At 33.6% G+C, this 27,516-nt stretch overlaps 2 protein-coding genes, 1 long non-coding RNA gene and 1 pseudogene across 5 annotated transcripts; 2 read left to right on the top strand and 2 right to left on the bottom strand.

Moving 5' to 3' along the window:
- Nucleotides 1–1,357: 1,357 nt before the first annotated feature.
- Nucleotides 1,358–3,022, top strand: LOC146957154 (G-type lectin S-receptor-like serine/threonine-protein kinase CES101; annotated as a pseudogene).
- Nucleotides 3,023–9,606: 6,584 nt separating this feature from the next.
- On the bottom strand, nt 9,607–10,611 carry LOC146957153 (uncharacterized). Its single transcript, XM_085750086.1, has one exon. The coding sequence runs from the start codon at nt 10,609–10,611 to the stop codon at nt 9,607–9,609; it is 1,005 nt and encodes a 334-aa protein (XP_085606212.1).
- A 4,251-nt stretch (nt 10,612–14,862) lies between these two features.
- LOC146957152 (uncharacterized) lies at nt 14,863–18,024 on the top strand. Its single transcript, XR_015017890.1, has 3 exons — nt 14,863–16,064; nt 16,962–17,022; nt 17,798–18,024. It is a non-coding gene; the product is annotated as an uncharacterized LOC146957152 (long non-coding RNA).
- A 1,140-nt stretch (nt 18,025–19,164) lies between these two features.
- Nucleotides 19,165–22,145, bottom strand: LOC146957151 (cysteine synthase-like). Of its 3 annotated transcripts, none has more exons than XM_085741127.1 (10): nt 22,069–22,145; nt 21,761–21,914; nt 21,635–21,692; nt 21,085–21,348; nt 20,864–21,001; nt 20,695–20,746; nt 20,459–20,538; nt 19,981–20,040; nt 19,614–19,694; nt 19,165–19,457 (listed from the first exon to the last, which is right to left on the bottom strand). In XM_085741127.1, exons 3-10 carry the CDS (start codon nt 21,677–21,679, stop codon nt 19,368–19,370), a joined length of 810 nt encoding a protein of 269 aa, XP_085597253.1. In that variant the 5' UTR covers nt 21,680–21,692; nt 21,761–21,914; nt 22,069–22,145; the 3' UTR covers nt 19,165–19,367. The 3 variants fall into 3 exon arrangements, with proteins under 3 accessions (XP_085597253.1, XP_085597252.1, XP_085597251.1); XM_085741126.1 differs by having other exon boundaries at nt 21,085–21,333; nt 21,805–21,914; XM_085741125.1 differs by having other exon boundaries at nt 21,805–21,914; nt 22,069–22,130.
- Between the last annotated feature and the right edge of the window lie 5,371 nt (nt 22,146–27,516).

Below are 27,516 nucleotides of genomic sequence, written 5' to 3'. Positions count from 1 at the left end.
CAATACTTAAAAAATTTGAAGAAAATGGAGGGAAAGAGGTGAAGTGAAGAATGAATGTATTTGTTGAAGATAGAAGCCTATTTATAGCCTTAAACAAGTCCTAGGTCATTAATACAGTCAATGAAAACGTGTTAGTAGTTGTAACCGTCCAACCACTAATTGATGACACTCTTTCAAAAGAAGCCAAGCAATTTTTCAAAAGAAGTCAATGCTGAAGCATTCCGGATTATACATTCCGGAATGTCCTTAGCCCTACAAAGAAGTGCAAACGTTCCTCTCGTTCACCATAAGAGCACCATAATCGCACTAATCCGGAAAATATATTCCGGAATTCAAAGGTGCATTCCGGATTGTATATTCCGGAACGCCTCAGTGCCATGGCCGGTGGTCTGCACCACACGCATTTGTCGGTGGTCAAGTCAAAAAAACGTGTTTTACCACGTTTTTTGACTGCATTAATGGTTTCCCAACCATTTTTCACCCACCCCTCCCTATAAATACCCTTCCAAACCCCACCATTTCTCACACCATCCCTCTCCTCCTCTTCTTCCTTCTACAACCATGGTTTTCCATCGTTGGCCTTTCATAGATAAGGGTCTCGTTGAAAACTTTCAGGGTTTGTATGAACGGTCAATGAGGATGGAACCGCGCTGCAACGAAGGGCGGTTCATCTGAGGGTCATGTGGGTCAGTGTGGTTATTAGCTTCGCCTGTCGGGGCGTAAGTCTGAGCACCCCCCACCTCCCTCAGGGGCATTGGTTTCTTCTTCCCGCCCTCCTCTTCCCCTCTCCTCCGGTTTTCCTCCAATAGCCAAGCTACTGCTATGTCCTATCACATAGCAGTGGTTAGGCTCTTAGGAGATTAGAATTATGCTCTCAGGAGATTAGAAATAGATTTAGGATGTTATGTAATAAGCTTAAAAAGCTTGAAAATTATTGTAATGTATTGTTCATATATTAATAAAATGAGTTGTTTTTATGTTTGTGTCTTTTTATTTATGTTTTTTATTTTATTCGCATTTTATTTTACGAATTGTAGAGCTTAAAATTGCTAAAGTTCTGCTAAAATACATATCCGGATTTTATAATCCGGAGACATCTGAAAATTACTAACAATACATTCCGGATTACGAAATCCGGACTAGGGGTAAAATTGGAAGAAAAAAAAATAGGGCGTGCGAGGAAAGCCATAGGGTGGGAAAAGTAATACTCTAAAAATAATGATCATTACTTAGGCTCCTCATAAACAGGGACGTTAGTAGCTTTACATCACTCATCCTTCAATTATTATGTACTTAAAGTAAATTGATATTTTCCTTTGCCTTTAAAAAGAATGTAGAGAAAGGTACCATAGTGCAACATTTTGTGGTGGAAAAATAAAGATAAAGTTGATTTGAAATTAATTGTGTGAACCAGAACGAACTCTAGGCCTATAAAAATCACTTGTATCAAATTTCCAATCCAAAGTTGGGCAGTGCAGATCTGAAGAGCTGAAATTATTCTCCTTGGGGTTTGGTGAGTATATTTCTTTTCTTTTTGAAAGAATATTCATCGATCATGATAAGCTTTAGAATAAAGAAACAAATTATTTATGGTTGTGGTGGAGTACCACTACTAGTCTTTATGTTAATGCAACAAACGATAGTTTGAAGCCAGGTGATACATTTAATTCCAATTCCACGCTATGTTCTAAACAAGGCAAGTCTTGTCTTGAATTCGGTGATGTCGGTTGCTTGGTTATAACTGTTAATGACAGCGTAGTGTGGTTTTATGATGGAAATCACCTTGTTAACTCAGATTCAGCAGTTTTATCACTAGACTACTCTGGTGTGCTCAAAATAGAATCTCAAGATAGGAAACCAATGATCATTTACTCTTCACCTCAACCCACCAACAACACTGTGGCCACTATGTTAGACACGGGTAACTTTGTGCTTCAACAACTTCACCCAAATGGGACAAAGAGTATATTATGGCAGAGTTTTGATTATCCCACAAACTTTTTGATCCCAACGATGAAGTTGGGAGTTAATCGAAAAACAGGACATAATTGGTCATTGGTTTCATTGTTGACTCCTTTGCAACCAGCTTCAAGTGAATTTAGTCTTGAATGGGAACCAAAACAAGGTGAGTTGAACATCAAAAAACGCGGCAAAGTGTATTGGAAAAGTGGAAAACTTAAAAGCAATGGAATGTTCGAGAACATTCCAGCGAATGTTCAACATATGTATCAGTACATTATTGTTTCTAACAAGAATGAAGATTCTTTCGCTTTCAAAGTTAAAGATGGGAAGTTTATACGATGGGAGCTATCCTCGAAGGGCAAGTTAACAAGCGATGATGGAGACAACGCTATTGGTAATGCAGATATATGTTATGGATATAATAGCAATGGAGGGTGCCAAAAATGGGAGGATATACCAACTTGTAGGGAACCTGGTGAGGTTTTTCAGAGAAAGGCGGGAAGACCAAAAAAAATGGACAACGCATCAACATTTGAACTTAATGTGATTTATGGTTACAGTCATTGCAAGATGAGATGTTGGAGAAATTGTAGTTGCAATGGATTCGAAGAATTATATGATAATTTGACTGGATGTGTATTATATTCATGGAATTCAACACAAGATGTTGATTTAGAGAATCAGGATAACTTTAACGTCTTGGTAAAGCCAACAAAATCAGCTCCAAATTCCCATGGTACGTAAGTTATCAGGGGACTGCTATGGTGAAGTTGCTTTTGTGACTTCTTTGGAAAAGTCGCTTATGTGGCTTAATAGGAAAGTGCCACATGGATGTCTTTTTAAATCGGTTGATTGGAAAAGCGATTTTAAAAAGCTTTAGTTTTTGGAAAAAAAGATATTTTTATTTTCTTTTTTATTTTTGTTTTCATTCTTATCCCTTAGGATTGTATTACTGGCTCTGATACCAGGTTGGGGGCAGAATTGCCAGCGGAATTTCCTCGAACTTGTTCCAACATTTGTTCGATTTTATTTAGACCTTGAAATGGTTTTAAGAGTGTTTTATCTCTTTCTCGTTGTATAGTTGTAAGATTTTCTAAATCTTCTATTTCTTTTAGTAAGTCATCAATATATTCTATATGATAATTTACTAAATCTTGAGCATGAAAAAGAATTTGTTTTAATACAATTCTTTTATTATAAAAATTTATTTCAAAAATTATATTTTCTAATCTCTTTTTAAAGAGTTCTACCTCTGTTTTAAGATTTAATCCGGGCATTATTGATTAGATACGGAGCTATTGGTGGAATTTTCAAAAGATTTTCTAGGTGAATTAATTTTTGAGCGGGCCATAGTAGGGTTTCAGCTCTTTCTCTTTGTTGGGCAGAAATATTTTCTGTTTCTTCTAATTCTTCTATCATTTCTTCCACATATGAAATATGTAGAATTATTAAGTCACGAACTCCTCAAAGAGTATTTTTCATTTCTATTCTTAGAAAATTTCTTTCTATTTTGTCCACAAAATTTTTTAGTTTTATTTTAAATAAGGTTAACTCGCCTTTTATTGTTATTCCAGGCATTATAGTTTTTTATTGATTTTTAGAAGTTCAGTTTTAATTTCTGATAAAGTTTTATCAGACTTTTTACTATCTAATGAAGTCCTTGGTGGTAAGAACCTTGGTTCACTAGTACTTTCCTCTTGCTCTAAGAGAGGTGTTCTTTCTATTGTCATAATAGACTTTGATCTTTTTAGTGGTTTTAGAATTGGTGATTCTAGTTTTACTAATGGTGCAAATAGTTCATCTATTTGTATCTTTTCTTTTCCACTAAATTCTACACTATAATGAGAGTTACTTAGTGCATAATTCATCTTATAACTTATACTAAAATGTTGATTTCCTGGTCTCATAAGATCTTGATCTTTGAGTTTATAATGAATTACTAAAGATCTGTTCAGATCTATATCATTTAGACTCAAGCCTATTTGTAAATTTATGTCAAATTTTATTTTTCCACCTATTAAATTTCCTTCACCTTTGGTTATTAGTGAATGCTTTTTATTCATCCTAGCATCTTCTATAAGAAGTTCTAGTTCTGAGTTTATTCCTTTCATAAAAGTGCTTTTTATGATTATTTGGATAGTTGATATATGAATATATCCTATCTTCTGTCTTTTTTCTAAAGATAAGTGTTTTAATCTTTCGTTTATTTGTTCTTTATCAATCATAGATATTATAACAGATCCATCTGTTGATTCCATTGGTACGGAAACTTCTCCTACCATCATTCCATATTTTAAAATGTTTTCTCTAGATAGTTTTTCTTTTATTAAAGAAAAAATACTTTTTTGTTTGAAGTTTTCTTCTGGTTTTAAGGTAAAATCTACCTTTTCTATATGATCTATTAATACATCTGCCATAAAACCAGATGAATTTTCTTTTATCATGCTAAATTCCATTGCAAAATACTAAAAATTGTAAATATAAAATTATACCTGACTTCTGGTTAGAATTTTTGATGATTCTGATCTTTCGACCTTCTGGATTTTGAAATAATCTTTCGATTATTGATATTGAAAACTTTAAAAATCTTTCGATTTGGTAATGACAACCTCAAATCCTGCGAAGTCCTTTCCCAACAATGTTTTTTATAAACTAAATGGTACTTACTTCATTGATTTTAGTTGTATTTCACAGGGAGTACTTTCCATCGTATTCACCTTCTTCTTCTTCTTCTTCTTCTTCTTCTTCTTCTTCTTCTTCTTCATTTGGGACACTCCATAACTGACAACTTTGTGTGATGACCTAAAGGCGTGCCAACGATTTTAGCATCACTTATCCTAACCGATCCATCACCTTTTTTAAGTAACCAAATTGAGATAGGAGCAATTAGCCCTTCTCATGATTCCTCATGATATCCATACAAGTATTCTCTTTGAAGCATCATGATCTTTCATCTTAAATTCATCACGATATTGTTCACATATAGCAGTAGATATAGGAAATAATTTTTTAATCCCTCTTCAATTTTTAAACACAACTATCATACATGTTTCTCATAAAACCGGTCTTCAAAAGAAACATATCAAATCGATCATACCATTTCCTTATTCTTTGTTTCAAGCTATACAACGATTTTTTTAAAAGACACGCCTTATACTTGTCTTCTACAAAACCCTTTGGTTACTCCATGTAGATTGTATCTTTAAGTTCTCCATGCAAGAATACAATATTCAAAATATCTATTCCAATTCAAAATTATATTGATTAACGATCGCTATATGTATCCATATGGAACAACGCTTGACAACAGGTGAGAAAATCTCGTTGTAATCAATTCCCTCAACCCAAGTAAAACCTTTTAATACAACCTTTTAATTCCTGGAATACCATCTTTTTTCTTGAAAATCCACTTGCTTCCAACTACCATTTGATTCTTAGATAGTCTCACAATCTATGAAGTTTGGTTCTTCTCCAATGAGTCAATTTCTTCATTCCCTATTTTTTAACCATTCTTTGCTTTCTTATCTCTCAAATTCCTCCTTTAAGGTATTTGGTTCCGAGTCTCGCAATCCTTCAGCCACATTTAGAGAATAACAAATAAGATTAACATGATTGTATCTTGTTTGTGTGACAATGGTCCTTCTCACTTTGTCTCTTGCCAACTAATAATCAAGATCCACCGTTTATGTACTTTCACTTGAATTTGATATCGGAGTCTGATCCTCATCATCTTTTCTTATTTTACCAACTAGAAGTTCTACATCAAATTGAGTTTTATCCACTTATATGTTTCGCAGTCTACGATATCGAGGTCTTTACACTTTATCCTTATGAGAGTTCATTGAAAGTAACATCCATACTTAAAATGATTTTTTATTCTCTAGGTCATTTCTTTCACCTTGTAGCCCTTCACACCTTCATGATAACCAATGAATACACATTTCACAACTATATCATCAAACTTGCTTTGTTTGACATGCGCACACACCAAAGCACAAAAAAAAAACTTCAAATTAGAGTAGTTGACGAATCCTCTTCATATCATGTATTTAGGTATTTTATCTTTGCTACTTTATTTTAGGTTTTTAGAGGATTTTTGAGCTAGTTACTCATGGTTTTGGGAAAAGTTGGTCTTGTATTGAAAATATTCTTTGTGGGTCATTTTATTTTCCTAACTAGATAACTATATAAGGTGTTAATGTATTTTTGGTGTTTATCGTCAGGTTGATCCAATTAGATGATGCTTGGTGGAGGTTACGCAGGTATGAAGATTGTTCACACTGAAGGTTTGAAGATCATACTTTACTTGGGGAGTTCTATCTAAAGTCACAAATCAAATCAAAGGGTAAGATGCTTGGAGACTAAAGAATTGATAGTCAAATGAGTGAATTCTTCTCAACATGCACGAGGCGCATGTGCTTATCCACGAGACGCGTGTCAAACTAATACAACCATTAAACATGCGTCAACATACACGAGGCGCATGGTTCAACATGTGACGCGCATTCCAGAACCAATTGTACAAGAAAATCTCATCAACACACGTGAGGCGCATAGCAAAAAACGAGGTGCGCACTAACAACCACTCACAACGTGCCAACACATTAATGAAGGCCATGCGTGTAACGCCCTATTTCTATTAAAGCGATAAAATCTAAACAAAATCCAAATGTTTCGACATGCATATCTAGATAAAACATCTCAACAGTCGCAGCGGAAATAAATCATATACAAAATCTCCAACATATACATGCCATGGTCATAATACATCATCATGTAAAAATTCTCCAAGTCCCGACATATGGGAAAACACCAACAAGATAGCAACATAATCCAATAATAACCAACATACACTAAGCCTAATCAAAGCCTAGACCTATGACTCCGACACGACAACGGAGAAAGCTCCCGTCATCCAAACATCCACCAAGAACTCACCAAGCGACTAATCCTGCACACGGTCTACCCATCCATACAGACAGGTAGGAGGTCGAAACCACTGGGGGTAAGCATTACATTAATCATAATAAACAAATAATAAATATAGCATTCAAGGATTCATGCATGACACATATACATAACCATCCATCCTAGAACACTAGCCATACATGATTATTATCCCCCATTACTTACACCTCAAGCTATCACATTATTATCATAGCATAACAGTCATATTCAATCTCTAAACAAGTCATCGACATAAGCTCGTCATTTATCAACATCAATCAATGAAAACACTACTCACCTCATTACTCATCTAGCATGCTTAATTCAACAAGTACAATCCATCATTTCAAAGTTATAAGCAAGCAATCATCATTATCAAAGGAATCATCACATCATATGTATATATACATATACAATTCTCACTTCATCATTATTATCAAAATAACTATCATCAAATAGGTTCACCAAGTGTATAAGTACAAGCAAGTGAGACATGCAATTAGAACATAGTTCAATTATTCACAACCATCAACAAAATCCACCAATGTACATATACACCAATCCACACAATCACAACATTAACCAAATTTCACCAATACACAAACTCATCTAGTCACATATTCAATTATGTCACAACTCATCAACCATTAAATTCCAAATTTCACAAGCATGTATTCATCAAACACACTTATCATCAACAATCACCATTCACATGCAACAACAAGATAACATTTCAATATGCAATGCGCCTATACTCGACACATATATGCATGTGGTACCATAACAACAGTCATTAGATGCCAACCGCACATCTATGTAAGAGTACACCTCCTCTTACATGTAAGAGTACATGTAACACCCCGTTTTCCCAACATAAAAATTTCTTAAATAAAATCAGAGTTTAACATCTTTAACGGAATGTCACATTTCATAAAAATCTCATACTGAATAAATAATAATTTATCCTTCAAAAATTCATTCAACATAAGTATTTCTAAACTTTGCAGCGGAATTAGTTCAACATCATAAAAATAGTCTTTGGCACCAAGGCCTCATCATAAAAGTCTCATAAATAGTCTAAACATCATAATTTGTTCAATCCGACAACTTCTTTATAATTCTCATAAAAACAATACGTAAGGAATAGAAAGTAAAGACATAATCCCCATCCCGTTACGTATCAGAGCACCTAGACACCAAGTGAGGAGTCCACTCACGAACGCCTCTAATCTTTATTACCTGCACATTACCCACGGTCGAGGCAACATATACGCAGAAGGGGTGAGATTTCTCAAACAATAATATTAAGCTCATAAATCATAAATTACATTTAACAACATAAACATCTTATAATTTAACAACTATAATTAAACACATAAACATCATCATTTTTTTTAGCAAAATATCATCATATAGCAGTCATAGTCATTGTCACATATCATCATACTAAAAGACATCACAAAGTAATTCGTTAAAACATCACAACTTAACAACTTGACAACTCGACAACTTGACATCTTAACATCTTAAATCATCTTAAAAACCTCTTGATATGCAAATGCATTTGGTACCAATACAGAGCATCAAGCTCCCAACCAACTTATATGAGCGTAAATAGGCTCTTCAGGGCATCAAGCCTCCAACATAGTGAATCAAGTATATTCTAAAATTAAAGATTAAATTTTTAAAGCCTACAATCACGTGCAGCAGTTGATTCAAGTAATTAATTTACTTTAAAACAATTGATTCAAATCTTCAATTTGAAAGTTTAAAAAGGATTATTAGGGATTACTTTAAGAGAGAACAGCCACGGCAATTTATTTGCATAGCAATTATAAGGATTGGAACAACACATACTTAATTTATATCAATGAAATTCAAATTCAGAAAAGCCTCGCACAGTATATGTTGCGGCACCAAGTAGAGTGAAAGGAAACAATAGCAAAGTAGAACTTGTAATTTATAGGAAAATATTTTGCGAGGCAGTATTATAAAATAAATTTAGAGGCAATAATATACTCATCAAAATCACAGTAAGAAATTAAGGCATGAATTTAACATAAATATATTAAAGATCATGAAAAATAATGGAAAACAAAACCCTTCACTACCCATATTCATACAGCCCTTATGATGAATAGAGACTCCCCCTTACATCAGTTCAACGTTTTTTTTTTCATCACCTAATCATCAATTCTCACTCAACCCTAATCCTCATAATCTTACAAAACTCATCCTAAAACACGTTAGATGCAATCTAATGATTCACAGACCTAATATTAGTGAAAGATAGTCTCACCCTTACCTTAGATTGTTTTTCTGAAATCAAAAGCAGCGTTCTTCGTTCCTAGGGTTCTCTCTCTCTGAGTTCTCCTCTTTCTCCAAAAAAAGCGGTTTAACGTAAAAACTCTTTCTAACCTAAACTTCCTTATTTATAATATTAATCACTCTTCCTAAATCTATTTAGGCCCAATAACTTATTCTTATTTCTATTCTAACCTCCAATTCTACGTACACTAATAAATCTCATATTCTAATAAATAATAGAATAATGTCATATAATAAAATACTAATACCTCATATATGTAAATAAATCACATAAATAGATTCTAACTTAATAAAAATAATTAAATAAAAGGAGGGCGTTACAACTCTCCCCAACTTATAGAATTTTCGTCCTCGAAAATTTACCTCAGATCAACGATCCTCACCCTCCGTCTGAGTACCAGATAAAGCAAACACCTTCCCACTAGCTTGAGCCGCCTTAGGTTTCTTGCACTGTGAACCCATGTGACCTTCTTCATTGCAATTAAAACACACCACATCATCATGCTTACACTCTATAATAGTATGTCCCTTTCTACCACAACGAAAGCATCGTTTCACCTCTCCAGTACAAGCATTACGCTTATGGCCCTTCTCACCACATGTGTAGCAAACAACCTCAGCATTAGTATCTTTCCTTCCCGGTTTCCTTTCATCATTCACCCTTTGACTATCCTTATCAGCAGGGGCATTGTAAGGCTTATAACGATTTTGTTGGTTCTTACTCTTCCGCTCATTCCTGATCTTGTAATGGGTTATAGTATCTTCTTCATAAATTCTGCAACTGCTCACCAGCTCGGAAAAATTACGGATCTGCTGATATCCAATGGCCCTCTTGATCTCAGGACGTAAGCCATTCTCAAACTTAATACACTTAGAAAATTCAGCAGTCTCAGCAGTGTAGTGTGGATAAAACTTAGCTAATTCCACGAACTTAGCAGCATACTCAGTCACCAACATTTCACCTTGCTTCAACTCAAGAAACTCAATCTCTTTCTTCCCGCGAACATCCTCCGGAAAGTACCTGTTTAGGAACTCCCTCCTAAACACAGCCCAAGTAACGACTGTATCATCTTGCTCTAAGTTAGGTAGAAGACTAACCCACCAGTCATCAGCTTCCTCAGATAGCATGTGCGTACCATATCGCACCTTCTGAACTTCACTGCATTGCATAACCCGAAAAATTCTTTCAACTTCTTTGAGCCACGTCTGAGCTCCATCAGGATCATACCTTCCTTTGAAAGTAGGGGGATGATTCCTCAGAAAAGTCTCCAACATTCTTACTTCAGCATTAGCACCAGCATTTGGATGTTGTCCTATAGCTTGGGCCACAGTTTCCAATGCAGCAGCAATTGCAGCATCATTTCTTCCAGCCATTCTAGTCCTCTTATAACAGATAAAATCTGCAGCCTCCAGGTCTCTTCTCTGCACAACTCACAACAATTAGAATAACATAATAATGATATTCCAACTGCTAAACGACACAACTCGACTCACTACTTGGCCGGACGGACCGACCTGCTCTGATACCAATTGTAACACCCCGTTTTCCCAACATAAAAATTTCTTAAATAAAATCAGAGTTTAACATCTTTAACGGAATGTCACATTTCATAAAAATCTCATACTGAATAAATAATAATTTATCCTTCAAAAATTCATTCAACATAAGTATTTCTAAACTTTGCAGCGGAATTAGTTCAACATCATAAAAATAGTCTTTGGCACCAAGGCCTCATCATAAAAGTCTCATAAATAGTCTAAACATCATAATTTGTTCAATCCGACAACTTCTTTATAATTCTCATAAAAACAATACGTAAGGAATAGAAAGTAAAGACATAATCCCCATCCCGTTACGTATCAGAGCACCTAGACACCAAGTGAGGAGTCCACTCACGAACGCCTCTAATCTTTATTACCTGCACATTACCCACGGTCGAGGCAACATATACGCAGAAGGGGTGAGATTTCTCAAACAATAATATTAAGCTCATAAATCATAAATTACATTTAACAACATAAACATCTTATAATTTAACAACTATAATTAAACACATAAACATCATCATTTTTTTTAGCAAAATATCATCATATAGCAGTCATAGTCATTGTCACATATCATCATACTAAAAGACATCACAAAGTAATTCGTTAAAACATCACAACTTAACAACTTGACAACTCGACAACTTGACATCTTAACATCTTAAATCATCTTAAAAACCTCTTGATATGCAAATGCATTTGGTACCAATACAGAGCATCAAGCTCCCAACCAACTTATATGAGCGTAAATAGGCTCTTCAGGGCATCAAGCCCCCAACATAGTGAATCAAGTATATTCTAAAATTAAAGATTAAATTTTTAAAGCCTACAATCACGTGCAGCAGTTGATTCAAGTAATTAATTTACTTTAAAACAATTGATTCAAATCTTCAATTTGAAAGTTTAAAAAGGATTATTAGGGATTACTTTAAGAGAGAACAGCCACGGCAATTTATTTGCATAGCAATTATAAGGATTGGAACAACACATACTTAATTTATATCAATGAAATTCAAATTCAGAAAAGCCTCGCACAGTATATGTTGCGGCACCAAGTAGAGTGAAAGGAAACAATAGCAAAGTAGAACTTGTAATTTATAGGAAAATATTTTGCGAGGCAGTATTATAAAATAAATTTAGAGGCAATAATATACTCATCAAAATCACAGTAAGAAATTAAGGCATGAATTTAACATAAATATATTAAAGATCATGAAAAATAATGGAAAACAAAACCCTTCACTACCCATATTCATACAGCCCTTATGATGAATAGAGACTCCCCCTTACATCAATTCAACGTTTTTTTTTTCATCACCTAATCATCAATTCTCACTCAACCCTAATCCTCATAATCTTACAAAACTCATCCTAAAACACGTTAGATGCAATCTAATGATTCACAGACCTAATATTAGTGAAAGATAGTCTCACCCTTACCTTAGATTGTTTTTCTGAAATCAAAAGCAGCGTTCTTCGTTCCTAGGGTTCTCTCTCTCTGAGTTCTCCTCTTTCTCCAAAAAAAGCGGTTTAACGTAAAAACTCTTTCTAACCTAAACTTCCTTATTTATAATATTAATCACTCTTCCTAAATCTATTTAGGCCCAATAACTTATTCTTATTTCTATTCTAACCTCCAATTCTACGTACACTAATAAATCTCATATTCTAATAAATAATAGAATAATGTCATATAATAAAATACTAATACCTCATATATGTAAATAAATCACATAAATAGATTCTAACTTAATAAAAATAATTAAATAAAAGGAGGGCGTTACAGTACACCTCCTCTTACAACAACTATGTAAAAGTACACCTCCTTTTACATTTCAACATATGACTCAATATGATATGATGCATGGACATACAACAACGACTCGATAATGCACAACTTCACCACAACAACGACAATGTAAAAGTACACCTCCAATTACATTGACTATCTCAACAACATTGCATTATCAAGTATACATGTCCACACATTCAACAATCATAATTCACATAAGAGTCTTCATCACATAAATCATCATCAACTACACAATATCCCACAACAATCCCATATACTTCTCATAAACCAAGCAAGTGGAATAATACAACATTTATGATAAACATCATATTCAACCTTCAACAATCATTCATATATCCTCAATTAATCATATAAAACCATTCATGAAAGATTTACAAGGTAATTAGTTTAAAAGAACCATTTTCAACAAAGTTCGTCTCTCAAAATCACAACATTAGAAATAATTGAGCTTTTAAGCCAAAACCAAGTAAACAAGTTCCAATGCCTCAACTAAGCATACCTTTCAACTACATATACATGCAGTAGAGCATACTTTGGCGTTTCACCGGCCAAATACGACGAGATCGTGAAAATCACAAAGTTCGTCTCACTTTATCACTTTGCAAAACCAACTCATTTTCAAAACAAAACCAAGTTAGAATCAAGCTATGATACTCTTAGAAGCTTAATTATAATTTGATTGCATAGGGTTAGGTGTTTGGAATCCATTGACATGCTTAAAAGTACACAAAAACACAAAAAATGAGGTTTTGGGATTCTGCAGAACTGACACGGTCGCGTCATCAGGACATACGGTCGTGTCATCCCTTACAGGAGACTCTGACACGGTCGTGTCATCCAGACACACGGTCGTGTCATTCCACCAGCACAACAAATGCAATTTTTACGTTTTCGTGCATAAAATCTTGTTTTCGAATCCGATTTCAGTTCCGTTTTCGCCAATGCATTCCTAACACTTAGACCATACAAACCACACTTGAAAACTTGACATTTCAACATTAAAACAAGTTAATCAAACTCATCCCAAATGACTTATTTTGCAAAAGCTCTTAAAATGACTTTTACTCAAAAACTCATTTTCTTCCCAAAATGATTTCTCTTCAAAACCAAGTGATTAAAACAGAAAATCATATCATCCTAACCATTCTAACAATCTTCCTTAACTCATTCAACATCATCAAAATCAAACTTCTTCATTTTCAATCCATTTTTACAAAAGTTGTAAAATCACTACAATTCAATCACAACAATACTTTCACCAACACCCAAAGCATAAATTGATGAGAACATCATAGCACAACAACAACTACATCATATAATCATGATCTCACCATCATTCAACAACAACAACCAATCATAAATTCATCAATAATTCATCAACAACAGCATCTCTCAACAACAACAACAACAATCAATCATGGGTTCATCAATAATTCATCAACAACAACATCTCTCAACAACAACAACAATCAATCATGGGTTCATCACCATTCATCAACAACAACATCTCATATCATCGATTTTTGGGCAAAACACAAAGCATACATATGTACATGCTTTAAGCTTGCAATTTCATCATCAACAACTCAATTAACATTCAACTTACATACCCAAACATTGCATCACAACACAAGCACAAATTTACCAATTAATTCCACAATAATCAATTATTCAAATAAGCACTTAAGTAAAGAATTAGGGTAGAAGCTACAACTAAGTGATTGTGAGTAAAGACTAACCCCCTTACCTTAATTCTTCAAAATCAACTCTAAGGCTTCACTTTAGCTCCTAAAGCTTGAATCTCTAGCTCCCTCTAGCCTCCTCTAGATCTCCTCTTCAAACCCTTGTCTTCTCTCTATCTCTATCTCTTCTCTCAAATGAAATGAAATGAAATGAAAATGTTTGTAACCCTATTTTCACCAACAACTAGAGTTTAAATAGACTTTACTTAATTGGGCTCAACCCACCACACCTTAATGGGCCTAACCCATTTCTATTCTAACCCAAAATGTTGCTACTCACTTAACGGTAAAATGTAATAATAACGGTCACCTACCGGTAATAAATAAATCACTACAACTCCCTAGCAACTTAGTAAAATAACACTAATCTCACTAAGTACTAAATATAATCCCCATCAAAATTACAAAATTACCCCTACTCGTAAAATGACCAAAATACCCCTGAGCCCAAAATGACTGAAATACCCCTCTAACACCGAATTCTACAATTCCCAACCAAAAATACACACAGAGGCAATTAATCACATAAGAGCACATATAACACACATAAATAAATAATAAAATAAATCTAACGAAAATCGGGCTGTTACAATGCGCGAGGCGCACCCCCAAACATAAAAGTGGATATAAAGCCCTAATTTCGGCTAGAAATGAGGGATTTTAATTTTTTTACAGCCCAAAGGTGAATAATGCGATCAAACAGTCCTAAAGTGGCGTTTTCAAGACTTGGCAACAAGATTGAAAACCTATATTGTTAGTTTTGCATGTATCTTTCTCTTACCTTTTGATTATTTTGTTTACCGTTATCATGTGTAACTAAACTCTCATAGATTAAGATTGAATCATGAACCTTTATCATACTTGTAATCTATGATGTCATTTTCTAATAAAATTTAAACGGTGTTTATTTAATATATTGTTTTTAATTTTTTGAACTTTTGATCAACTTTGAATAGACTCTAGGTTATAGCTCACTAGTAACAGTAGGTTTTGTAACTTGGTCTAGATATATTATTGACTAAGGTTATTGGCCTAACCAACCATAGGAAAATTAATTAGGGCGGCTTAGTTTAACGGTCTATAATGTTTTTGATAATATGAACAAATAGGGTTCTATATTAGGTAAACGGGACCTTGTAAGATCCGGGTGTTTTATCTTTTATTTTTATTTCTATTTCAAATTATTTTATCGTAATCTGACTTTGAAATATTTTCTTCTTATGATTTTATTGAGTATTGTATTATTTTATAATTTCTATTCTGTAGTCGAAATCTTTACTTCTAATTACTAAATCATCTAATTCGAGAGCCTAATTATACTGGGGTAAGGACGTGAGGCGTTACATATGTAACTAATGAATTCCAATATAAATTTACCGAGGCCAGCAAAGCACACGTTTATTTATTTTATATGCATAGTAGGTGTCTTTTTATTGATCTTAAATGGAGGGGTTATTTATTAGTGGGAAAATTCTGCAGAAGAGAAAGTTAAAGAAAAGTTGTGAAGTTGAAAACAAATTACAACTCCCTTTTCCTAACTACACGATAACAATACCACATCTAACCCCACTATCTTGAGTTCCACTCTTTTAGGCAAGGAAGTTAATGGGTGTTTACGGATTTCACCCTAAAACAAAAAAAAAAAAGAGAAATTTAGAGTCTTGGAGGAGGTAGAAAAGAGGACCAAGGATCAACCTTAAGGACTAGCAATTGGACTTCGTCACCAAGTAAGACTATTTTCTCGCCATTCTTTCTCATTATTAGTAACCTATTGTTAGAAACTAGTGAGTTTATGAATCATTCTACTCCTCACTTTCTTATGTCAGATTTCAATTGAAAAACTCTCCCTAAATACGTAGAAAAATTGTGAGTCTATGTATTAATTCATCATGAGGTTATGTTGTTGTATTGAGTAATGAAAATGAATGATACACATATAAACTATAGAACCAATTAGTGGTAATTGGGTATTAGAAAACTAACAATTAGATGTTAGGAAAATTATCAATATAGTTAAATTTCTGAAAATCACTTTTGAATTATAGGTTTATGATGAAACTTTTGTTAGTATTAGAATTACTAGAAGGATCTTGTAGTTCTTTCCTGGTCGAAAACAATTTTTTGGAGTATACCTTAATTTTCTACTAGCTATTGAGCCATAGAATCCTACGTCGAGAATAAGTCTCCTTTAACTCATGGTTTTATAGTCCACTTGGAAATATAGAGATATTAATATGAAATTTTTGATTTCAAATAGCAGTAACGATTCAATTGAGCTAAAATTGAAAATGCATCATTCTTAAGGTTAGTGATATAAGTTAGAAAGATTAATATTTTATGCTTTTAACTTTAACCATATATAACTACTCTAATTCAAATTACTTTCTGAATTGCATTGGTGGTTGATTATAAAAATTACATTTCTACAATTAGTCTAATATAGTTAGTAATTATATTCCTGTCGGGTAGCAATGCTTGTTTATTAAATGAAAAAGCCTTATTTTGATAACAAAATAATTAAGTAGGAGTTATTGGTGATTCTTACTTTAACCAAACCCGAGCCTTGAGTAGGATTTAGGAATAATAGGAATTGGAAACTGAGTTAGTAAATACTTTTTATGAAGGTGTAGATTCAGTGGAGCAAAGACCACGAGTTGAAATCTTAATAGCTCCTATATTGCTACGGTAAGGGAAAGGGCGCTCCATTTTTCATTTTTTATATGTATTTACTTGTTGTTAAAATGATAGTGCTTTGAACATGTTTATGTGGTACCATGTGATAGTATTATATGACCTTTGATTTTGTATTGCTTGGTTGTGAGTATAACTTGTTGTTTTCATGCCTGAATTGCGGTCTTGCATATTTTGTAAGTCAGAGATAGTGTCGGTGTAATCTGTGTCTCTAGCAGGTGGTTAAGACAATGATTAATATAGTCGGATATTCATTGTGAGTGATCTATTTTGTGGAGTTCATAACGAGGTGTTGCATGCATACATTCATAGTCGCTTGGTGCCCATAATTGGTTGGGACCCGAAGTCTTGAGTGCCCATAATTGGTTGGGACTTGTCGTTTCCTTTTGAGTGCTCATAATTGGTTGAGGCTCATTGTTTTCTTTTGGTGCCCATAATTGGCTGGGACCCGTGGGGTATGTGGTGTCCATAATTGGTTGGAGCCACGGTGGAGTGTTCATAATTGGTTGAAGCCCACAAATATCTACGAAGAACTTTCTTGTTGCCCTATAAGGGAGGTGATATCCGGATCATTTGTGTCGCATATAAGTCAACCTTTAGGGTGTCGTGCATTTGTCGAGTCCACTGGTGTCTTGGGTGTTGACATTTTGTGTGGTTTATATTATTATTTGTACTATTTGCTTGTCTTGAAATACATGTTAAATATATGTATAACTTGTATATTTGTTGTTGTTTGGGAGTTGACCATTTTTCCGTATTTGAAAATCAGATAATGATAATGACTTACAATTGGAGGCTTCGAGTGATGTGGACCTTGGGTGCGCCTTAGCGAGAGTTCTTGCAAGCGTCCAAAGTTATGACCAGCTAGGGTGTGTCTTTGGGTAGTTAAAGGCCAAGGGCCTTACTCTTAAGAATTATATATTTTGATGTAAAACAATACTGATTTATTATTTAGAAAGTTCAAAGAGAAACTTATTTATTTATTTTTACTTTGAAGCGAGGGAGTTTTAAGTTACTAGTATGATAAAAAAAAAAAATATGCACCATTTTTCGCTAAGAATTATATAAGTTAATGTCTCAAAAATTTTGGGTCGTTACAACTAAGGTTATTGGCCTAACCATAGGAAAATTAATTAGGGCGGCTTAGTTTAACGGTCTATAATGTTTTTGATAATATGATTTTCACCTAAAAAATTAGGGTTCTGTATTAGGTAAATGGGACCTTGAGCCATAACTGGAATATGCATACTTTGTTAAATATCGTGAACATAGACCTTGAATTGCTTTTGGACTAGGACCTAGTATTACCAAGCTGGAACATAAAGGGATTCAAGAAATTCTAATTGCTTGTCATCTTTCTAAATTAAATTTCTATTTTATTTCAAGTGCAATCAACCGTTGAAAAACTCCCTTTTATTGTTTTTATTTAATAAAGTTAATTGTCGAGTAGAAAACAACAATCCATATAGATTCACTTGTCGAATTTTCCATCCGCAGTTTGTCGGATTCCCACTCCAAACTTCCATAGATGCCTTCAAGTCTATACATGTTGATGGACATCTGCCGATCAAATATGTTGTACTACTAACAACTTCACCCCGGAAACTCTTGGGCAATCCAACTCCCTAAAGCATACATCTCACACAATTCAAAATGGTCTTACTCATATGTTCAACTAGACCATTTTGTTGCAACATGTGCGATACAGTCCTTTGCCTCTATACCTCTTTTCCTACAAACCTCATGAAGTTGTTCTGAAGAAACTCCAGGCCATCGTCAATTCTCAACACTTTCAATTTAAGTTATTTATTTATTTTCTATAAGAGTTTGTCATTCTTTAAAATTTTAAAGGTGTCACTTTTATGTTTTAAAATGCGAACTCAGACTCTTCTAGAATAACCATCATAAGAAATAGGATCACCCCCATGAGTTGTTGTTGGACTCCAACGATCCGAGTGAACATACTAGAATGATGCATATGATTCCCAAACTTAATGAGCATTATGATATTGATGATTTTTTATTTTATTTTTAGAATTATATGATATTGATGATTTTGAAAAATATCATATTATTTTTTATAAGTTTTCTCCTTACTCTTGTGGAGAAAATTTGGTTGAAATAGAAGAATCTATCTTTTGTGCCTAACAAGTTCTTTGAGACCAATCACCGTTAAAAGTAATGGTTGGTTCAAATTCATGTCTGCATGGACACTTATTGAACTGTCTGTCCAAACTCCAAACGTTGTCATTCACAAAGTGTTAATCAAAATGTTGTTCAACTTATTTTAGACCACAGCTTGAATGAGAATGACTACTTATTTTAGCTATTTAGGCACTTCAGTCAAATGTCATTTCTTCAGCTTCACGCCTGATGGATTCAAAAAGTGGTGAAGATAAGTAACGCTCTCCAAAACTAGGAAAAACCACCTGCATAACAACGATTTGGAATTATTCAACATTGACATTAAGCAATAATATGCTATTCACACAAACATAAAGTAGCAGCATTATTTGTACAAGTCATAAACTATAATCATTTTATAATTCTGCGTCGAACAAACATACTAAGTCTTGTAAACTTACAACAATGAGCTTTCCTGCATTTTCTTGTCTCTTCCCTAGTTTTATTGCAGCTGCTGCTGCAGCTCCTGATGAAATTCCCATCTGCAAAAGACATTCACATAATCAACATGAAAAGTAATTAGAGTTTAACGGATATGAACTGATAATGTAAAATATTTTAGAAAGTAACATAAAAGTGACATTATGGTGAGATAAGATTGGATGACAGCGTAAAATTTTTGTAGTACCAATGGCCCTGATGCATATCCATTACTCAAATATTATTAACAAGATGCATATTTGCGGTTATATATTTGCAGGGTTTTTATATAACAAAGAAATTAATGCAAAGACAATAACAAGAATCACAAGTTATCATATTTCATACCAGTAAACCTTCTTTCAAAGCAAGCAGCTTAGCAGTTTCTATAGCTTCTTCACTTGAAACCTATAGTTCACAAAACCTTGTTGGTCAAAACAGAATCCCTTGTATTTGCAGAGCTAGTATTAGAAGTTTATACATTCCCTAACTTTTAAGAATGAAAGATTCAGAATTAATAATATTCCTCATGTCACTATGTAACTCAACTATTCATATAATATATGTGCATGACCTGGTGAGACAAAGCTTTGTCAAGATTTGGATATGATTGCGAAAAACAACTTTCAAGTGTCAAATAGTATGAGAGTGAAAATAGTAAAGAGCTACATTTAGGCTTGATATAATTACTTAGATTATGTGCAACCAAGTATCAGTTCAAAAGTTCAGCAAGCATATTGTTCTTACTTAGGATAGAAATTAATCATAAGTTTCTGGATCAAAATTAATGATAATTGAATACCAGTGTATTAGTGTTGCAAGCTACCTGAATAACTTCATCTAGGAGATCAAGATCCAGGACAGGGGGAACGACACCATTACCGATACCTTGGATTAGATGTTCGCCTTTGAAATGTGTTCAAATGGAAAAATCAATCAATTAACGACCTCAACTGGTTGTCTAAGAATTTGCTTAAATATCAGAACAGTAAAACTGTGACATTTTTTATATGACATCAGGACAAAAAAATAAATTATAACAATTCAGAATAGTAAAATCACCTGGCTTTCCTCCATTCAAAATTGCACTTTCAGTTGGTTCTACACCATACACCTAGGGCGGGAAATTTACATAGATCATAAAGTTAGCATAAATATATAGCATGAACTAAGAAAACTTGTTCACATATTCACTCCCAACACAGAAAGTATACAAGGTAAACAAATCAACCTTGATATCTAAGTTTCTCTCCTTGAGGAACTTCCCAGCACCTGTTATTGTTCCCCCAGTTCCTATCCCTGCAACCATAGCATCAATTCTCCCTCCAGTGTCTCTCCAAATCTCAGGGCCAGTGGTCTCATAATGAGTCTAAAAAATTGACAAATTAATCGACTAAACTTTTTTCAACCTATCAAATCAACCAAATTAGGCAATATGAATTATGAAAATACCTTTGGATTGACAGGATTTTCAAATTGATTGAGCATATAACTATTAGGTGTCTTTGCTAATAGCTCGTCTGCCTTTTCAAAAACTCCATCAACTCCTTTGGCAGGGTCTGTCAGATATACCTCGGCTCCGAAAGCTCGCGGTATAATTTTTCTCTCAAGACTCACAAAAGATGGCATAGTTACTAAAAGTTTATAGCCTCTCAGTGCTGCGATCGATGCCAATCCTATGCCGGTGTTGCCACCCGTAGCCTCAACAAGAACAGTCTTTATACAATCATTGTTTATAAAGATTGAACTTACTTAGATTGTACATTCCACAACATGAACAATACTATATGTGGTTGAACAGATAGACTTCAACATTATAAGCGGTAATGAAATTTGAATAACACAATTGTCCAGTGTTAGAAATTTTATTTTTAAGTCTTGGTTCAATAGAATTAAATCAAATATAAAAACTTATATCATAGACTAAAACTCATCATCTTACAAGTTTTATGAGTCCGGGAAAGAAAACCTAGTTATCAAACTTGATTAATCAGTAATATACCTTTGCAGGAGTAATGAGACCTTTATTTTCGGCATCTTCAATCATCCTCAATGCTATCCTGAGTGAGAAAAACAAGATTATCATTACAAATTCTTAATTTCTTATTCAAGAATTTTAAAATCTTACAGTTTCAAAACAACTTTAGTTTGTGATATAGAGGAATTTCATGCCTATCTTTGACACTGCAGCAGGGTTGCAAGTATTCTAGCTTAGCAGCAATACGAGCTACACACCCTTCTGTAATGTTGTTTAGATATACCAATGGTGTGTTCCCTATTAACTTCACAATGAATTGAACAAAACAACAAAATTATTATTTATTATTATTTTAAAAGACTAAACATAAGATAAAAAATATTGCAACCATAGCTGAATAAGACAGTGAAGATATAAAAGAGAGGGGAAAAAAAATAGTTATTGAGAGAAAATATTACTTGAGTGACATCCTTCTTAATTGCAAAGTGTTGGTCCATGTTATCTGATGAAGAAAGGCTGCAAAATCTTTCAAAACACAAAAGCTTAATTATTCAATTCTATTATTAGAAACCTTCACCAAAAGAAGACAAAACAAGGAGATTGGAAATGATGTACTACTTACTACCAAGCCAAATAGGAGATTCAATTTGTGGATAAATGTTAGCTGTCCTATGAATGAAATTACTAATATACCTGCTCTTCTATTAATTAACCAATTGAATATCTTGTCTTTTTTTTGTTTTTGGTAAGGAGTATCCTACTTTTCATATGTTGTCTTTCTAACTAACTGTCCTTAAATTCTTGTTAAGATGAATATATGTATGTCCATTTTGTGTGATAGTTTTTTAAGTAATTTAATGCTTAGAAATTCATCTTTTAAGATGAATAAGTGCAAGAACCACGGTTGAAATTTTGGTAAAAATAATATTACGATTATAAAAAAAATGACTTTAAAAAGAAAAACTATTAGGATTAGATATTTCGAAAATCTATTTTTTCAAAAACAATGAGGTAACACATTAACAAGTTAAAAAAAAAAAGATTTTTAGTCTGATATCCCCTCTGCCAAATTGTTAGAGTAATTTCTTAAAAAAAAAAAATTAACATTTATTTCCAAAAAAATTCAAAAACAATCAGGTGACGCATAAATAAGTTAAAACTTTTTTTTTTTTAATAATTTGTAGTCTTTATTAAGACAAAGTTTGTAAAAAAAAAAAATTAAGACAAAGTTTGATATCACCTTGCCAAATTGTTAGAGTACATTTCTTGTTAAAAGGTATGAACATTTATTTCCAAAAAAGAAAAAAGTGGACATTTCCATTTGTTATAGCTTTGAAATATATGTCCAATTTCTTTTCAAAAAGTATATGTCCAGTTAATGTCACTGATTTTATAAATATGCGTAAAACAGGTTTCTACGAAGAGCATTTTAGGGAATGCACTATTTTTTTTTATGAGAGATCAAGAAGATTGATTGATTGTATTTAACTAGTTTTTTTATGAAACTAATTTCTTAATAAGTGTGAAATTTAATTATTTATATTTATAATCAACACCGATAGTATTATTTTACTAAATTATTTATATTTATAATCAACACCGATAGTATTATTTTACTAAATAAAACAAAAGTCTCCGTGAGCTTAACTCAGTTGGCAAGGACAATGTATAATACATTCAAAGTCTGGGTTCGAACCCCGGACACCATAAAAAAAAAACTAAAACAAAAAAAAAACAGGATAAAAACGTGACGATAAAAGGTAGAAAACAATTAATATTAAAAAGTCATATTTTGTGGTCTTGAATTATTTTTTTTCCAACGGCAAATTTTTTTATTGAAAGTTGATGTATAAGTGGTACTCCTTAAAAATAAAAATAAAAAATACGAGCGGTACTTCAGCTACATGTTAGGATTTAGTACAATCTACCGGGTTGACAAAGCAATAATAGAAAAGAGACGATACACAAAATTGTTTACCCAAGAGATTCTCTTGATTGTATCAACAACCTTTGTGATTGTGACCTTGAATATAAGGAAAACTTAACTAGCTCCACCGTACTAAATGCTACTTTAGGAAAACTTAACTAGCTCCACCGTACTAAATGCTACTTTTCATGGAACAAAAATGCTAAAAGAGTGTTGTTTAACTAACTAATTTTCTTTTGCCAAAAAAGAAAAAACTAACTAATTTTCTTAACAAAAATGCTAAAGAGTGCCCTTAATTCTCTTGTTACGGAAATTGATATAAAAATATTATTTTGAAAAATAGCGTATTCAATTTTTTTGACGTTCAAAATTATTCTTTTCAATTTAAATTTCTATTTTACTTTCATAATCATAACCAATACTCTTAGGATACCAAGTTAATATGACTTTTTTTTTGCTTATATAAAAAATCGGAGTAGTTATAAAAAAATAGCAAAATGATTCTTATACACTCTGTAACGCCCCATTTTTATTCTAATATTTTAGTAGATGTGTGAATATTTTATATATGACTTTAATTGCTATATAAATGATTTTATGTGAAATATATGTTTTATATGATTTTTATATGAAATATGTTATGATGCAATTTTATTATATGAATATTGGGGTTGTGTATTATTTAAATGAATGTTGTTATTATTTGATAGAAATAATATGAGAAATAGAAATATTATAGAAATAGTATTTATTTTTGGTTAATGGGAATTAAGTGGAAATTAATAGAAATTAAGGGAGTTGGGTGAGAAAAGAAAAGAGAGATATTTTTGAAGTAAAAAGAAAGAAAAAGGGAGAGAAACATTTTCACGTGAAAACATTAGAAGAAAACCTGCTTTTGGAGAGAAAACCTAGAAGGGGCAAAGAGAGAGCTAGGAAGGAATCGATTGCGGTAGCTTGTCGTTTGGTGTTGCTGAATTAAGGTAAGGGTGGGATTCCTTTCAATAATCTTGATATATAATTTGAAAATTGATGAAATTGTTGTTCTTGAGTTTAGGGTTTGAGAGGTTATGTTAGATGATAATTTATGATAAAACATGTTGTTTAATTGTATGAATATAGGTTGTTTTACCCCTATGATGTATACTAAATCTGTAAACATTGTTCTAATTCATTTTGGGTGATTGGGGGATCAAAAATTGGGTTTTTGGAGTGAAAACTGGTCTTTCCCGTAAGCTGTGAATGTCCAAAATCGGGCCCCGAACTGCCAAAATCGGGCCCCGAATTATGAGCTGATTTTTCAGCTTTGGTTCGACAAAAATCGGGCCCCGAACTGCCGAAATCGGGCCCCGATTTCCTGTCAGTCAAAACTGGAAAACACTCACTTTTTTGCCCGTTTCTGTTTTGAATTAGCTTTCGGTGTAAACATAAAAGTTGTAGATAATTGAGTTAGCTTTCTAATGGCCTTGGTTTGGAGTGGAAAAGATTTGTAGATTTTGAGTTATGATAAAAATAGTCCAAGTGGGTCTTTAGCAAAATTTAAGAAAACTTAGCATAACTAATCCCAAGTTAGTCCAAAAACTTATGGTTGGTTTCCCAACTTCAAACTTAAGTGTTAGGGCTTTAGTTGAGGTGTTTTATGGATATTTGACTTATGTTCTATTGATCAAAACTTAATTGCTTTTGGGGGATGTTTTAGACTTGAGCTGAATGTAATTGATTTATAAATATATGTTATGTTGTTGATTCCGTTGTTGACGTTGTTGTATCATCTAATGTCAAAGCTGGGGAGTGTGTCATAATTGTTTTAGGCACATATGTTGTTGTTGTAGTCGCTGTTGAAGTTGTATGTTGATATACACAAGTTGAGTCCATTTGCATACTCACATCTGTTGGGGGCTTATGCCCTGGAATGTTCATCATTCAACCCGTTGGGGGCTTATGCCCTGGAATGTTTATCATTCACCTGTTGGGGGCTTATGCCCTGGGATGCTTTAACCATCCAAATTGTTGGGGGCTTATGCCCTGGAATGCTTAGCATTCAACGCGCGTAGATTGGTACCACCTGCATGATGCATAGTTGTTGTTGTCGTAGCATTGTTGAGCAGTTGTTGTTGTCGTAGCATTGTTGAGTCGTTGTTGTTGTCGTAGCATTGTTGAGTCGTTGTTGTCGTTGTAGCATTGTCGAGTTGTCGGTGTCGTTGTGGATAATGTTGTTGTTGTTGTTGTTGTACCTTGTTGCTAAAATTAATTATGTTGTTGCTTATGTATTTATTTATATACTTTATTAATGATGCATGTTGTGATATGTTGTTGTTTTCATTAATTCGATGAATTATATATTATTATTATTGGATAAGTTTCTCACCCCTTCTGCGTATATGTTGCCTCGACCGTGGGTAATGTGCAGGTAATGATGGCTTGTAGGTTGATTGGCTCAAGTGTCTAGGGCTCTGATACATATTAGGATGGGGATCGTCGCGAGTGTCTTCTCATTTCTTTTATGTATCACATATTTTGGAAAGGACTTGCTATTAGAATAAAGTTGAATTATGTTGTGGCCTTTGTGCCAAGATTTTTATTGATGTTGAATTTGGTTAAATTTATATTTTAAAGAATTATTCCGCTGCAGTTTGTAAGATAATTTAAATGTTGGTATTTAAATAAATAGATATTTCCTATTTATGAATTTTGATTAGCAGTGTGACACTCCGTTGTGTGGTTACTCTGATTAAATTAACTAATATTACGCTGTTGGGAGAACGGGGTGTTACAATTGGTATCAGAGCAGGTCGGTCCGTCCGGCCAATTAGTAGAGTTGTGTCGAGCCTAGTAGTGTTGTGTGACAATTTTGTATTGTCCTTGTTGTCCTGTTTGTTGTTTGTTGTGTAACCCTTTGTATGGACTGGTTGGAGTACAACCATGTCCGTATTAATTGTTTTAGTAAGTCGGTGTATTTTCTTCTGCTGAAGAAGAAAGTGGAGCGGAATTTTTATCTACCAAGTAGCTGAAGCGGTTAGAGCATGATGGAAACTTGATGTTTTCCTTGATGGCGTATTTTTCTGTAGAGAGTCAGTCGATAATTGATAGATTGCCCGTGGTGAATGAATTTCCTGAAGTTTTTCCTGATGAGATTCCAGATGTGCCACCAGAGAGGGAGGTTGAATTTTCGATTGATCTTGTGCCGGGTACGAAGCATGTGTCGATGGCTCCTTACCGTATGTCAGCCTCCGAGTTGGCAGAATTGAAGAAGCAGTTGGAAGAATTGCTTGATAAGAAGTTTATAAGGCCAAGTGTGTCACCTTGGGGAGCGCTTGTGTTGCTAGTTAAGAAGAAGGATGGTAGCATGAGATTGTGCATAGATTACCGTCAGCTGAATAAAGTGACGATAAAGAACAGGTATCCACTTCTGAGAATTGACGACTTGATGGATCAATTAGTTGGTGCACGTGTGTTTAGTAAAATTGATTTGAGGTCAGGTTACCATCAGATTAAGGTGAAGGATGAAGATATGCAGAAGACGGCCTTTAGGACACGGTATGGACACTATGAATATAAAGTGATGCCTTTCGGTGTTACTAATGCACCTGGTGTATTCATGGAGTATATGAACAGAATTTTTCATGCCTTTCTGGATAAATTTGTTGTTGTGTTTATTGATGATATCTTGATTTATTCTAAGACTGAAGAAGAGCATGCAGAACATCTGAAGATTGTGTTGCAGGTGCTGAAAGAAAAGAAGTTGTATGCAAAGTTGTCAAAGTGCGAGTTCTGGTTAAGTGAAGTAAGTTTCCTTGGCCATATTATTTCTGGTAGTGGTATTGCAGTTGACCCGTCGAAAGTAGAAGCGGTATCGCAATGGGAGACTCCTAAGTCAGTTACGGAGATCAGAAGTTTTCTTGGTTTGGCTGGTTATTACAGAAGATTTATCGAAGGATTTTCGAAGTTGGCACTTCCATTGACTCAGTTGACCTGTAAAGGT

Source organism: Medicago sativa, chromosome 1 (genome assembly GCF_051527215.1).
Source record: "Medicago sativa cultivar Bolivia chromosome 1, Bolivia_mono, whole genome shotgun sequence".
NCBI lineage: Eukaryota > Viridiplantae > Streptophyta > Magnoliopsida > Fabales > Fabaceae > Medicago > Medicago sativa.
Note: the sequence above shows the minus strand (reverse complement) of the source record. Positions and strands in the feature narration are given on the sequence as shown.